General features: G+C 51.7%; 1 protein-coding gene across 1 annotated transcript in view; it reads left to right on the plus strand.

Moving 5' to 3' along the window:
- itga5 (integrin, alpha 5 (fibronectin receptor, alpha polypeptide)) overlaps positions 1 to 12,792 on the plus strand; it is a 36,282-nt gene that overhangs the window by 18,396 nt on the left and 5,094 nt on the right. Inside the window, exons 15-26 of the mRNA XM_035643830.2 lie at positions 192 to 305; positions 1,762 to 1,817; positions 2,185 to 2,342; positions 2,541 to 2,678; positions 4,880 to 4,947; positions 6,925 to 7,075; positions 7,174 to 7,266; positions 8,607 to 8,686; positions 8,789 to 8,869; positions 8,995 to 9,100; positions 9,234 to 9,392; positions 10,000 to 10,107. Of these exons, the coding sequence (XP_035499723.1) occupies positions 192 to 305; positions 1,762 to 1,817; positions 2,185 to 2,342; positions 2,541 to 2,678; positions 4,880 to 4,947; positions 6,925 to 7,075; positions 7,174 to 7,266; positions 8,607 to 8,686; positions 8,789 to 8,869; positions 8,995 to 9,100; positions 9,234 to 9,392; positions 10,000 to 10,107 (1,312 nt within the window). The remainder of the gene's footprint in view (positions 1 to 191; positions 306 to 1,761; positions 1,818 to 2,184; positions 2,343 to 2,540; positions 2,679 to 4,879; positions 4,948 to 6,924; positions 7,076 to 7,173; positions 7,267 to 8,606; positions 8,687 to 8,788; positions 8,870 to 8,994; positions 9,101 to 9,233; positions 9,393 to 9,999; positions 10,108 to 12,792) is intronic.

The following is a 12,792-nucleotide window of genomic DNA, read 5'->3' on the forward strand; positions in this document are numbered from 1 at the left end:
CCATTCTCAATGCTAAGCTACGCTAACCAATCTCCTCAAGACAAACACGGGAGAGTGGTATCGCTCTTCTCACCTAGCCCCCAGGAAGCGAATTAGAATTAGGACGTTTCCAACAATGTCACACTAATTCCGTGAAAGAGGCAAAATGTGGAAAATTGACTCCCGGAACATCCCCTTCGCTGCCTCCCCAGGTCCCGCCCCATCGTGAACGCCAGTGCCTCCCTGACGGTGTACCCCACCATGATCAACCCCGAGGAGAAGAGCTGCATGGTCACCAGTGGAAACACCAGCGTTCCCGTTTCCTGGTGAGTGGTTCAGCCCGCTCCGTTTCCTGTGACACGGCCCCGACCGCCGCTGCTCCGTTGGTATTCGTTCTATCCGACCCGCAAAAAAAAAAGAAAAGAAAAAGATTGGGCTTCCCATGTGCAAACACATCCATCCTGACAGGAAGCTCCGATAAGGAATATCCTTTCCATCAGCAGTCACGGTGTTAACTTGAACCGCTCTTATCTGACCCCCTTTTTTTCTTCTGCCAAATGTCTTCATGTCACAATGTTTCTGCTGCGGAGCGGAGGAACGACCCGCTGAATAGCGGCATTGTCGGCCTCCTCCGAATGTGCACAGTCTTCGATTCCAGAGAAGGGGAGAGGAAACAGATGACGGTTGCTTGCTGCTCAACATGGTTGACACTGTGCTCATGTGTCCGCCGGGCCCCCCCCCCCCCCCCCCGCTCCAGATCCTGGCCCATAAAGGAAACTCTTGTATACACATGTGTCCTGATTATGCTATGTTGCCTGGCGATGAGGAGTTTCTGGCGGGGGTGAGAAGGAGAGCAGGAGGGGGGGGGGGCGGCGATGTGGGAGTGGGAGGGGCTGCGAGGTTCTTTCGGAGTGGTCTTTGAATGAGATATTGTTTGGCGGCGGAGCACAGCTGGGAAACATCAGGACACGTAGACTCGGCGAGCGTGCGCACACACAGCTGTGCAGAAGACAGGCCGACATAGGAGTCCACAAAGTTTCTCTTTTGCTACTACTCCTTGTGCTCTCTGTGTCGTTCTGTCTCCCTTTTCACTTCTCTTCCCCCTTTTCCCAACACACTCCTGCTTTTGTTTTACTCGCTCCAGCTTTTTTCGCCACCGCGCGTCTTTCTGCGGGTTCACCAGTAGAGAGAGGACTTGGGGGGGGGGGGGGGTCGTTTGGGGGCTGCAGACTTTCGGAGAGTGTTATGCGGCTGATGTCATGGGAGAGAGCTGCAGAGCTCGTATAGACGGCCATTGACTGGTCAGCACTGAAACCCGAGTCGTCGCCCAATTTCACCCTTCTTAACTCTGCTATTCCTTTGTGTGTGTGTGTGTGTGTGTGTGTGTGTGTGTGCGCGTGTGTGTGTGTGGTGTGGGAACGGAGACGCGACGATTTATCAGCCCTGGCTGGCGAAAGCAGTCAGATGCCAGCGTGTGTGTCTCCAGAGCATTTGGCATTTTTGTCATGTTATTCATTGTGTTCCCATGACACCCGGCGGCCTCGTAACGTGAACCATGTAAGGAGCCGCCGGAGGGGGGTGGGGGGGGGGGGGGGGGTGGGGGGGGGGGGGGGGGGGGGGGGGGGGGGGCGCGAAAGTGGACGCACGAGAGAAAGTAGAGGGAACGGGGCGAGGGCAAGCGGGGTGTCCCACCCGCGTGCCATATATATGTATTCATACTGAATCTCTGCCGTGAATCAATGAATAAATATACGCGTCCTTGTCTCACCCTCTCCGAAACAGCGTCAACCTGAGTTTCTGCATATCCGCCGATGGGAAGCATCTGCCGGGCGTCCTAGGTGAGCCGAGTTCCCACATTTGCACTTTTATCATTACGTACAGAAACTGTCAAATAATGGCTTCAATGTTAAAGTGCGCTGCAGGTGAATATCGACCACCTCTGAATGATCCGACCTCCGCTGTGCTCAATCTGTTCCTCCGTCACTCCCTGCGGTCATTATCCGTAATGGCTCTTTCCGCCGCACAGAGCTGTTCCCTGTGCCGCTGCGCGTCTGAGTTACATTGACGACATTGTTCGTGCATTAAGAGTATTTATGGAGGTCAGAGTGGCGGGAGTCAGGTACATTCATCACGCCATGAATGCTCGTGTGTGTGTGTGTGTGTGTGTGTGTGTGTGTGTGTGCGCGCGTGCGTCATGTGTTCCAGATTTCCAGGTGGAGGTGCAGCTCGACAGTCGTAAGCACAAGCAGAAAGGTGCGGTGAAGAGGGCTCTGTTCCTGGACTCCCAGCAGCCCTTGCTCCGGAGGAGCGTGAGGGTTCGCCATGGCGAGCGCGTGTGCAACCACACAAAGATCTATCTGAGGGTATGCCCCCCCCCCCCCCCCACCTTCTTCTCACTAAGAAAAAATATAAAAAAACACAATGAATGCGACTGAGCCTTTTTATTACGGTCATAATAAGTAAAGTATGAATCGGTAGCTTGTTATTTTTACGATTTTTATGCAGTCCCTGGGCATTTTTTTTTCTTCCATAAACCCTGATATGTGTTTCTTTGCCTCCAGGACGAGAAGGAGTTCAGGGACAAACTCTCCTCCATTCACGTGGCCCTGAACTTCAGCTTGGACCCGGAGGCCGCCGCCGACTCCCACGGCCTGCGGCCCATCCTCAACTACCAGACCACCGACGTCATTGAGCAGAAGGTAGGTGGGGTTTTTTTTACGGCTCGGGGCCGCGCGGCGGCACGTAGGTGAGTCGTCCCCCAAATCCGGGTTGGTAGGCGTTTCGGGGTGGGGCACACTACGAGCCGGGGGCCGTTTGCCCCATCTGGTTGAAATCTTCTGGCGTTCAGCCGCTTTTTTTTTTTCCTGAGGCAGCGAGTAGCTCAACATGTGGGCATCCTTTCAGCTGTGGCGCAGCGTGCGCCGTGTGTGCGCTCAGCAACAGCCACCGGCTCAGAGCGTTCGGGGGAACGGCAATCAGCGCGGGTGTTTTTTTACCCCCCCCCCACACACACACACACACACACACACTTCTTCTCTCTCCTGGTCTTGTTTCTATCCAGTTCCTGTTGGATCGGGGGTCCGAACCCTGTCATCGATGCTCTTCCCAGATATCAAAGCGCTTGGGCCTCCGACAGATGTGGTCCATCGCTGAGCCGAGACCTTGAGATGGGCCCGAGCTAAAATATCCAACCTTGAATTGCCAAACCTGATCTGTTCGTGTGTGTGTGTGTGTGTGTGTGTAAAATAGGAGTGGTAGAAATGTCAGGCTGCCAACATATTTCATTCATCTTGCTTTAGACTGTGTGAAATGTAACAGTGCATAGACAGTGGGGGGGGGGGCCTCGATCAGACACACCACGCTGCCCTATTGATTCCCACATGTGCTTTTTGGAGATTATGTGGCAGGCCATGTAAGCGCCTTTGCGCCGACCCTGCCAAGTTCTCACTCACTGCTCAGGCTGCAGCCGAGAATGAGATACGGTTTTACGCGCTCGACAGAGCCCGGGTTCTTTCTTTTTTCTCGACTTGATACATTCCACATGTTTTCCTGTCGAGAGTTATGGCATCGCGGCGGCCTATTCATTTGCCACGATTTTCCCAGACACTGTAAACGAAGAGATGTATTAAAAAAAAAAGAAAGAAAAGAGCATAAAAAAGATCCGAGGTCGTTCTCACCTCCTTCTTTCCTTTTCCTTAGAAATTACAAATGGCCGAACCTCACATCAATGCCCTCATTGTTCTTGGAATAAAAACATCTGACCTGACGGGCGTGACGTTGATTAACGCGCGCGCTCGCGCAGCTAATGCAGCCTTTTCTTCGATCGCGCCCCCTCCCGACTCTTGGCCTCGCTCTGTCACAAGCCGACATCCGCGTGGTGTTGTTGTCTCACAACTGTGACGGAGGCTGCGGATGTTGCTTGCTTGTGCCCCGTGCACACGGACGGAGCCAGGGGCGCGCGTGTGGCCAAGTCAGCACGGTGGTTACCATGGTGTGCATAATTAGAGCCCCTGGATGGTGTAATGACAAGGAGGAGGGGGGGGGGCGGTGCTCTCTGTAATCTCCCCCTGCATTTCTATTTATCATCCTCATCCTCGTGAGCATCATCGCACTTGTCGCCCCCCCCCCCCCCTGCCACGCGCTCGGCGGTCGTCCACTTCTCCGGCGGTGTTGCCTTTCCTTCCCCCGTCTCTCCCCTTCGCTGTAATCTGCGAACCGCCGCTCCTGATTTTCGGGTCACCAGAGATATCCCGTGTCTCAGAAAGGGTTCCTCTGTGGGACGCCGGCTACCCCTCCCCCCCCTTTTCTATATGATCATACGCTGCTGCGGTGCGCCGGGTCGGCGTGGCGTGTGGTCAGAGCGCGGTTCGCCGCATGAGCGCTGTGATGTGGGGACGCTGGCGAGCGCCGGCAGCTGCGCGCTCAGCTCCTCGGAGGCCGCGTCCTTCTCTTACGTCACGAACGGAAAGGGCGTGTGCGTGCGTGTGTGAGCGCACGGCAGCTGGTTTCGCAGGAGCGTGCGTCTGTGTGTCTGCGCCTGACGTGACCTCACCGATTCGCTCATTGTCCCTGCGAGCCATAACACTGTTTTCGTAGCCGCCTGGTGTGCGGGGATGATGTGCGGTGAGTAAGAGGGAGGCGGTGCGGTGCAGGTGTGTGTGTGTGTGTGTGTGTGTGTGTGTGTGTGTGCGTGTGTGGTGGGAGGTTATCAGCGGGCCGGGGCGGAATGTGTTAGTCATACCACATGTCGCATCTTGCTAAACTCACGCTGTTGTCACCTTTTTTAAACATCTGATTTATCTCGTGTGACTAATTCTCCGCACATGTTGCGAGGGAAGGATGTTTTTGAGCCGGGGCCTTTACTGTACGCTCATCTCCTCCACTCTGCCTCCTCCCTTAGGCCCAGATTCTGTTGGACTGCGGGGAGGACAATATCTGCGTTCCGGACTTGAAGCTGGCGGTTCACGGGTGAGTTTGGGTTCATCTCCATGAGGGACTGATTCCGGGATCACAACGCAATGGATGAAACACGGGCGACCTGTGAACACTCGCTGAACTCTTCTATGCAGTCTGGGGCCGTTGGATTGTTTTTTTAAGTGCTGAAGCATAAACATTAGAGACCTTCACAGACATATATCGGTATCGGCTGATATTTTTGAGAGCCCGACGGATGTTATCGGCCAACTGGTTTGAGCCTTTAAATGTGCATATACGTTTACATTTTATGTCAAATGAACAAATGTTTTTGTTTGTATTTGTATTTTCAATTTATAGATACTCAAATATCACATATCTGTCAATGATTCTTAAAATGTCGTTATCAAACCTTTAAGACAAAGACATTTGGTTGTATTTGTATTCTCAATTTATATGATTATGATAAAGTTCATGGCTAAACTAAAATATCAAGCCTCAATTACAAAAAAATATATATATATATAAATAAAATATATTATAAATATATTATATATATATATATATATATATATATATATATATATATATATATATATATATCCGATATATATATAAATAGAAATGCAGGGGGAGATTAGAGAGAGCAACCCCCCCCCCCCCCCCCCCCCCATCCTTGTCATTACACCATCCAAGGGCTCTAATATCGGCCAATGTATCGGTATTGGGAATCTTGTTCTCCCAAATATCGATATCGGACCCCCAAAAAAATCCATATCGGTCGGGCTCTAATAAATACATCTGTTTTTTGTTGTTCTGCCGCTCTGTTCAGTTTAGCAGTGTGTGTGTGTGTGTGGGGGGGGGGGGGGGGGGGGGGGGGGTTCACTGTCCCCTGAAAACAGGACGCAGCTCTGCTCCACAGGTGCCACGACAAACAGTCGAGGAGGGGAGGGGGGGGAGGGGGGGGATGAAAGGGGATGTGTTTGGAAAAGCATGGGAGCGGTGCTCCGGAGTCCCGACCTCGCCTGCCGCCCGACAGCCGTCAGGAGAACTCCCGCTCCGCCACACTTTGATTCGAAAAATCTGTTTGCATTTTTCTCCGAAATAACAGCCTCCCTGATGCTCCCCTTCGCCGCTCTGTCATTTTGATTTTTGCATTCCTATATTTATCTTCCGTTTGCCTTTCCCCTCAATATATATACGACTGATCCATCACACATATAGAATAACCTGCCGTGAGTGAGTGTGTGTGTGTGTGTGTGTGTGTGTGTGTGTGTGTGTGTGTGTGTTAGCGCTGCTCTCCACAGAAAGTGTGATTAGAGCAATAAAAAAATACCTGAATGTTTTGTTTTTTTCATTCTGCTCTGTAGCAAATTATCGGAGCCGTAGAGCAGCTGAAGGGAGTTGATGGGATGGGCATGATTTAGTGGAATTTCAGGGAGAAAAAGACAAATCCATCATTCCGGCAAATGTTGTTCCTGCTACTCGGCTGCCGAAGCACATGACCTTGCAGACCGAGGGGTTCCCCCGGGTGGTGTTTTCTACTTTGTTCGAGGCCTGAAACAGTCCAACGCCACTCGGAATCAGACTTGCGGTTCCGACTGTCTGTCCGGCCAGAGGATCCGCTTCAGGAATCCCTCCTCTCCTGCCTCTCTGTTATGAGGGAGGGGGGAGGGATGTAATTAAAAGCGTCTGTGCTTCGCTTCTCATTGTTCTTAGCTGCGGAGGAGAGGGAGCGGGGGGGGGGGGGGGTGTCACAGTCCTGCGCTCTGCTGTTACAGCGTGTACGACTCAATCGCCACATTGGCGAAATGTCGATTTCAGTGGGGGAGCTTTGTGACATGAATCCGTTATTCTCGTTCTTTATTACTTTTCAATAATTTTTTAAAGGAAAAAGGGGGAAAAATGATGTCACTGTTTACTCACAGCACATCACGCCTTTACACACAACTTTATCCCCCTAGTTGTTGGACTATTTAACCTGACAACCTGACCGCGTCGGTGATCCACTCTCTTTCCTCCGGTTATCAGGGACAAGAGGGAGGTCTACCTGGGTGACGACAACTCGCTGACCTTGACCTTCAACGCCAAGAACGAGGGGGAGGGGGGCGCGTACGAGGCGGAGCTGTACGTGGTGCTGCCGCCCGAAGCCGACTACAGCGGAATTGCGCGCAACAACGAGGTGAGCGCATCTTCGGCGTCGAGTGTCTCGGGGACTCTCGGCCTTCTGTTTCCTGAGGAATTTCCTTTGACCCGTTTGTCCTCCTCGTCCGCCCCCAGAGCCTGACGCAGCTGACCTGCAGCTTCGAGATGGAGAACCAGACTCGGTACCTCAGCTGCGACTTGGGCAACCCGATGAAGTCCGGTACCAGTGTAAGAACGCCACTTTCTCTTTTTTTTGGGGGGGCGGGGGGTTGTAGCCTGTGACGCGCCGTCCGAGATGCACTCTGACAGCGGTACACCGTCCACCACGCCACATCCCCTGGTTCCCCTGCTTCGCTGGAAACAAAGTTGTACGCTCATCCTCCGGTTGGGCAACACAGGAAAAGTCGGCATGTGTCGGGAGGAAATGTTGTGACAAGAAGTGGAGGCCATCTGTGCCCTCAGCTCCCTGCCGAGCTTCCCCTCTTTTTAATGACGGAGTCACAGGCTGGCGTGTTTTTAATGGGTCTGTAAAGGAGGAGTGTGAAATGCGTGTTAACCGGCAGACACAGACAGACTCCTTTAAAAAAACGGAGCTCTTAGATTGTTCATTCATCGTATGTGGGTGAAAAGGTACAAGCAGGGAGACTTTATCTTTACACAGATGATTACATGTATGATTTACTTAATGTAGCAATAATACATACATACAATTCAACTGACAAACATAAACTACAACACTGACCCAATGAAAGAGTTGTTCAGACTAGAAAACACTGGGTCCTAATCAATATTTCATTCTCATATATAGCATCTATATATATAATGTTTTTTTAATATAGACCTCTATTTTCATCTATCCACTTTGCTGCCGTTAATACCCCAAATGTCCCCGTCGCCGGGACGAATAAAGGAAAATCGAATGGAAAAAGGGGATTTCTGGTTTCGTCACACAGATCAACAAGTGGTCAGCGCCGTCGCATCCCCAAAAGAAACCTCCCTATCCCCGGTCAGGGCGCTGCGTCCCCCCCCCCCCCGAATCATCTACGTGTCGTCATCTCACAGACATTATGGCTGTCTCCATAGAAACGCTCCGTCTCCGTCTCAGTAAACTGATTGGGGGGGGGGGGGCAGCCGACCCTCGCAACGAGACTCAACATCCAGAGAGACGGGACGGACACGTCCTCAACGCTTCCCATCGAATCTTAATGTCAGAAATGAAATGAATCGATTGATGCAATAGTCCACACGGCGGATCACACACCCGTCCAAGTGTCTCAATGAGAAAACCCCCATGTGACAGTTGATGTAATGCATCAATTGCAGACTGCGGAAAACCTTCAAATAACATCCCATAAACCTCATGTGGACTTTTTCTCTTCAGGTTCCTGTTAGATTATTATGGGGAAAATTATGGATTGGGACCCAATTTTTTTTCTCGATGGTGACTTATAGGATAGGATGGGACTTTATTGTCCCTGTGTCGGCATTATAAAAAAAATACAACGCAATACATACACACAAACAAAATAATGGAGGAGCAGTAATCCGGTCTGGTTTGTTCTGTGCAGCTGTGGGCGGGTCTGCGCTTCACGGTGCCGCGGCTGAAGGACACGCACAGAACCGTCCAGTTCGAGATGCAGATTCGCAGGTACGGCTCCACGTCAACTCGCAGCCGAGACGCTCAAGAGCTCACGGAATGTGCGCGGAGGCCGTTCGCTGATCCCAGTCTGTTTCTGCTCCGTCTCCGCAGCAAAAACGAGAACAACTCCCACAGCGAGGCCGTGCCCTACAAGCTGGAGGTGGTCGTCCAGGCTGAAGTCATCCTGCAAGGGTGAGCTGAGGGTTGTTTTTGAAGGATTTCCTCATTTGACTTCATTTCGAGTCTCGAGTTCCGCCGCCTACGCGCTCCTCACCTCCTCCTCCTCCTCCCCCTCCTCCTCCCCTTCTCTTCTCCAGGGTGTCTCGGCCAGACAAGGTCTTCTTCCCGCCCGCCAACTGGAAGGTGACCAAAAACTACGGCGCGGAGCAGGACGTCGGGCCGGCGGTGGAGCACATCTATGAGGTAATCGGCTGAGCAGATTGAGGTCGCAAAGCGGAACCCGCTGCTCATGAGAGCGAAGGTGAACTTTGCCAGGGCAGCGACGGCTGCTTGCTCTAGGAGATTTTTCTAATGCACTTTTTTTTTAATTTTCCAGCTGGTGAACAACGGGCCCAGTCGGATCAGCCACACCCTCCTCGAGCTGCGCTGCCCCCTCAGTGTGCAGGGCCACAATCTCCTTTACCCCCTGGAGTTCTCCACCGAGGGGCCCGTCAACTGCACCGCCGACAGGAACATGAACCACCTGCACCTCAAAGTGAGTGGAGGAGACGCGCACTTGGCCAGGGGTCAAACCAGGTCAAGTATAGACAGCGAGGGGTGGTGGGGGGCCTCCCGCTGGTGATTCCCAGAGTCAGATGTGGGCGCCGCGGCGTCCACACCCGCCGCCTCCACCCTGCCTCGCAGCCCCACCCAGGACACTTAGCCCACCGCCGCTTTTGAAGCTCCGGCTCTTCCCCCCGTGCCTGGCGATGAGCGCGCTCACTGATCTTCTTTCGACGACCGCCGATGCGTTCCCTTTGCAGCGAGCCGTTTCGGGGACGTTGCGGGGCGCAGCATCATCCAGTGTTGCAGTTGTTTGTGTTTACATTTGAAGCTTGACAGATGTCGGAGCAGGGCTGCGAGTGCTCATCCGTCTTTGCTAATGGTTTTCTCCCCCCCCCCCCCCCGGTGAATTGCTAAGTACGGCGTGTTTCCACGGGAATCCATGCAGAGTAGGGCTCACATGCTTCCGATTAATGACCCAGGGACAAAGGCATTAGGGTCTTCTGTTGACAGAGAGGGTGGCGTGCTCCTCTGCCCGGCGAGGCCAGTGTCCAACCTCTGACGTGCTGGCGTGTTTGCACTCTCTCTCCTCTCTTTAGCTCCAGCACACGTCCACGGAGCCGCCCATCCTGGCTCTGAAGGCCCAGGAGCACCGCGTCGAGCGGAGGGACGTCCACAGGAACCAGCTCGCTCATCTGACCAACCTGGTGAGATGTGTCCCGGCCTATGTATGGAGCATGTTGCGCGCGTGAATGAGTGTTTTGCCGTCGGGCCACAGGAAGGTGAAGCACCTAATGTAATAGGGGACTTGAAAGTGGGAGAATAAGGAGCGTGAGTTCACAGTTTAGGGTGAATGTTGTCACGCTGTTAAAACCGCTTTGTGCCACTTACACTTCTTTCTTTTTTTTTACACTGGTCCCCTGCTTTTACATGAGGCCCCCTGGGATTGGGTAATTAGGTTATGATGTCATTAAAAGGGAGGGGGTCAAAGGGCAGGGGCCTGTCCCTTTGTGGTGATTAACATTAAAGAGGCTTCAGTAGTGGCGGAGGGGGCGGAGAGGACGTTGGACGCGGGAGGCTGTTGTCTCTAATTTTGGGGCTCCGGGTGTCGCGAGGCCCCCCCGAGCCCCCGAGCCCCCGAGCACACTGGGCCCATTGATCAACCCACCTGCACGCCGCCGCCCTCTCTCCGCCTCCGCCCCCGTGGATACCTGCCTCTCCGCCAATGAGGTCTTTGTCCGCGCGCCGGTCGCCCCTCAACTCTGCTCGTTCATCAAGCGATGTCCAATGACACGTCGGCATGAAGGAGCCTATTCTCCCGTCCGCGTCTGAACTTTTTGTTCAATGCTCGGCGGGAGGAGACGTCCTCCTCCGTCAAAGTGTCTCTTGATTAAAGTGTTTGGCGATGCTCTCGGGGTGAAGCCGCCCGCCTGGAGGTCAAAGTACGAGAATTTAAAAATGACCTGCTTAGTCTTTGAAGAAGCTCGGCCGTGCGGAGAGAACAAAGCGCCGGCTGTAATTGCCCTAATCACGAAAAACAAAATGATCACTTTGATACTTCGGTTTTATTATTCCTGTTGTGTTGCTGCACTTTGAAATACTTGCGTATTGGCAATTACTGTTTTAGAGCAAGTTATATATATTTTTAGTGCCACGTTATAAAAGTTGTAAGTACTTTCAGAGTTTCCAGGATGTGATAGATTTCTCTCGCAGGTGTTTATCCTGCAGCGGGACACGTGTCTTTTAAACAACCAAAAAAATCCATGTCTTTCATCGGGACCACCTGGACAACAACCTGCAGAGAATCTGGAGCCAAAAATCTGTTTTTATAATTAACAAATTATTTACACGTGTAACCGAAAGCCTTTGTGAATTTATTAGAAAGTGTGAAACCCACAAAGTGTTTTTTTTTATGGTATTCCAAATCTCTTCTACAAAACTCTCAAAGCAATGTGCTTTTTAATTGCTTATGAGTGATCTCTGAAGCTTGATTTATCATTCATTAATAATTTATGATGCCGCCAGTCGCAACGTACACTTCCTATCTATATAATGGGTGTTGCTTCAGAAAGTTTAGTAGTGTTTAGAAGTTAGTTTAGAAAGTAAATTTATATTATATATATATAGTATATTTGTACTAATAATACTATTTGTGGCATACCTTTTCTCACATCATGATGTAAATATACGCCGTCATCCAATGATTTTCTTTCCCAATGACGAAATGTACAAAGACATAAAACACAAGAAATCCTCCAGCAGCTTTACTAGAATGATTTTTTTTTTTTGATTTCCCACCACTTGGCGTAATGCATTTGTCAGCCGACCGTTTTTTCCCGATCTCCTCGACAGTCCCTCCGTTGTGCAGCAGCTGTGTAGTCGGACCAGACAGTTTTTTTCAGGTTGTGGGAACGTCCTCCTCCTCGCCCCCGATGCTCCAGGTCCTGACCACGTAATTCCACCAGGGGAGGATGCGCGGGGGACTTGGGTCTGAGGCATCTTTGGCACTGGACCATGCTCATGTCATTTCCACAAAACCTTAGTGCCCCCCCACTGCCCCTGGGGCTTTAAAGAGGGTCTAACCAGGAAGGAGTGGACTGACATGCTCCATGACTGTCATTAAGTCCGTCTAAGACGGAGCCTGGGGGAACTGCCAGGGCGCTCCCCTCCTCCTCCTCCTCCTCCTCCTCCTCCTCCTCCTCCTCCTCCTCCTCCTCCTCCTCCTCCTCCCCTCCTCCTCCTCCTCCTCCCCTCCTCCTCTCTCCTCCTGTGTTTTGCCCAACTCGGTGTAATAAGTAAACTAATGCCCTCCCGTAGGGAAAACCCAGCCGAATCCTCTCGGTGTGTGTGTGTGTGTGTGTGTGTGTGTGTGTGTGTGTGTGTGTGTGTGTGTGTGTGTGTGTGTGTGTGTGTGTGTGTGTGTGTGTGTGTGTGTGTGTGTGTGTGTGTGTGTGTGTGTGTGTGTGTGTGTGTGTGTGTGTGTGTGTGTGTGTGTGTGTGTGTGTGTGTGTGTGTGTGTACGCCATGTGCGACGCTGTTCAACGTGTGAAACTCAACCAAAGCCGCATTATGAGGAGGGACCTCATTAAGAGTTGCGTATTTTCTAGTGTTGAGGGGGGGGGGGTGGGGGACTGGGCTGTTTTTTTTAGTGGTTGGACAATAATGTGGAGAGTGCTGCACTTTTTACAGTCTCATGACATTCCTTCAATCTAATTCGAAGCAGGCGTGGAACAGGGATCATAACATTGGACTCTTTGTTATATTATTGTCGACCTGCAGCATTAACAGGCCTGTTATTTGTCCCTCCTCTGATTCGTCTGTGCCGGTTTGACTTTCACCTACTTGTTCTTTTTTTTTTTTTTCATTTTAAAGATGCCACAGAATCCGCGCTG

Source organism: Scophthalmus maximus, chromosome 3, assembly GCF_022379125.1.
Source record: "Scophthalmus maximus strain ysfricsl-2021 chromosome 3, ASM2237912v1, whole genome shotgun sequence".
Classification (NCBI taxonomy): domain Eukaryota; kingdom Metazoa; phylum Chordata; class Actinopteri; order Pleuronectiformes; family Scophthalmidae; genus Scophthalmus; species Scophthalmus maximus.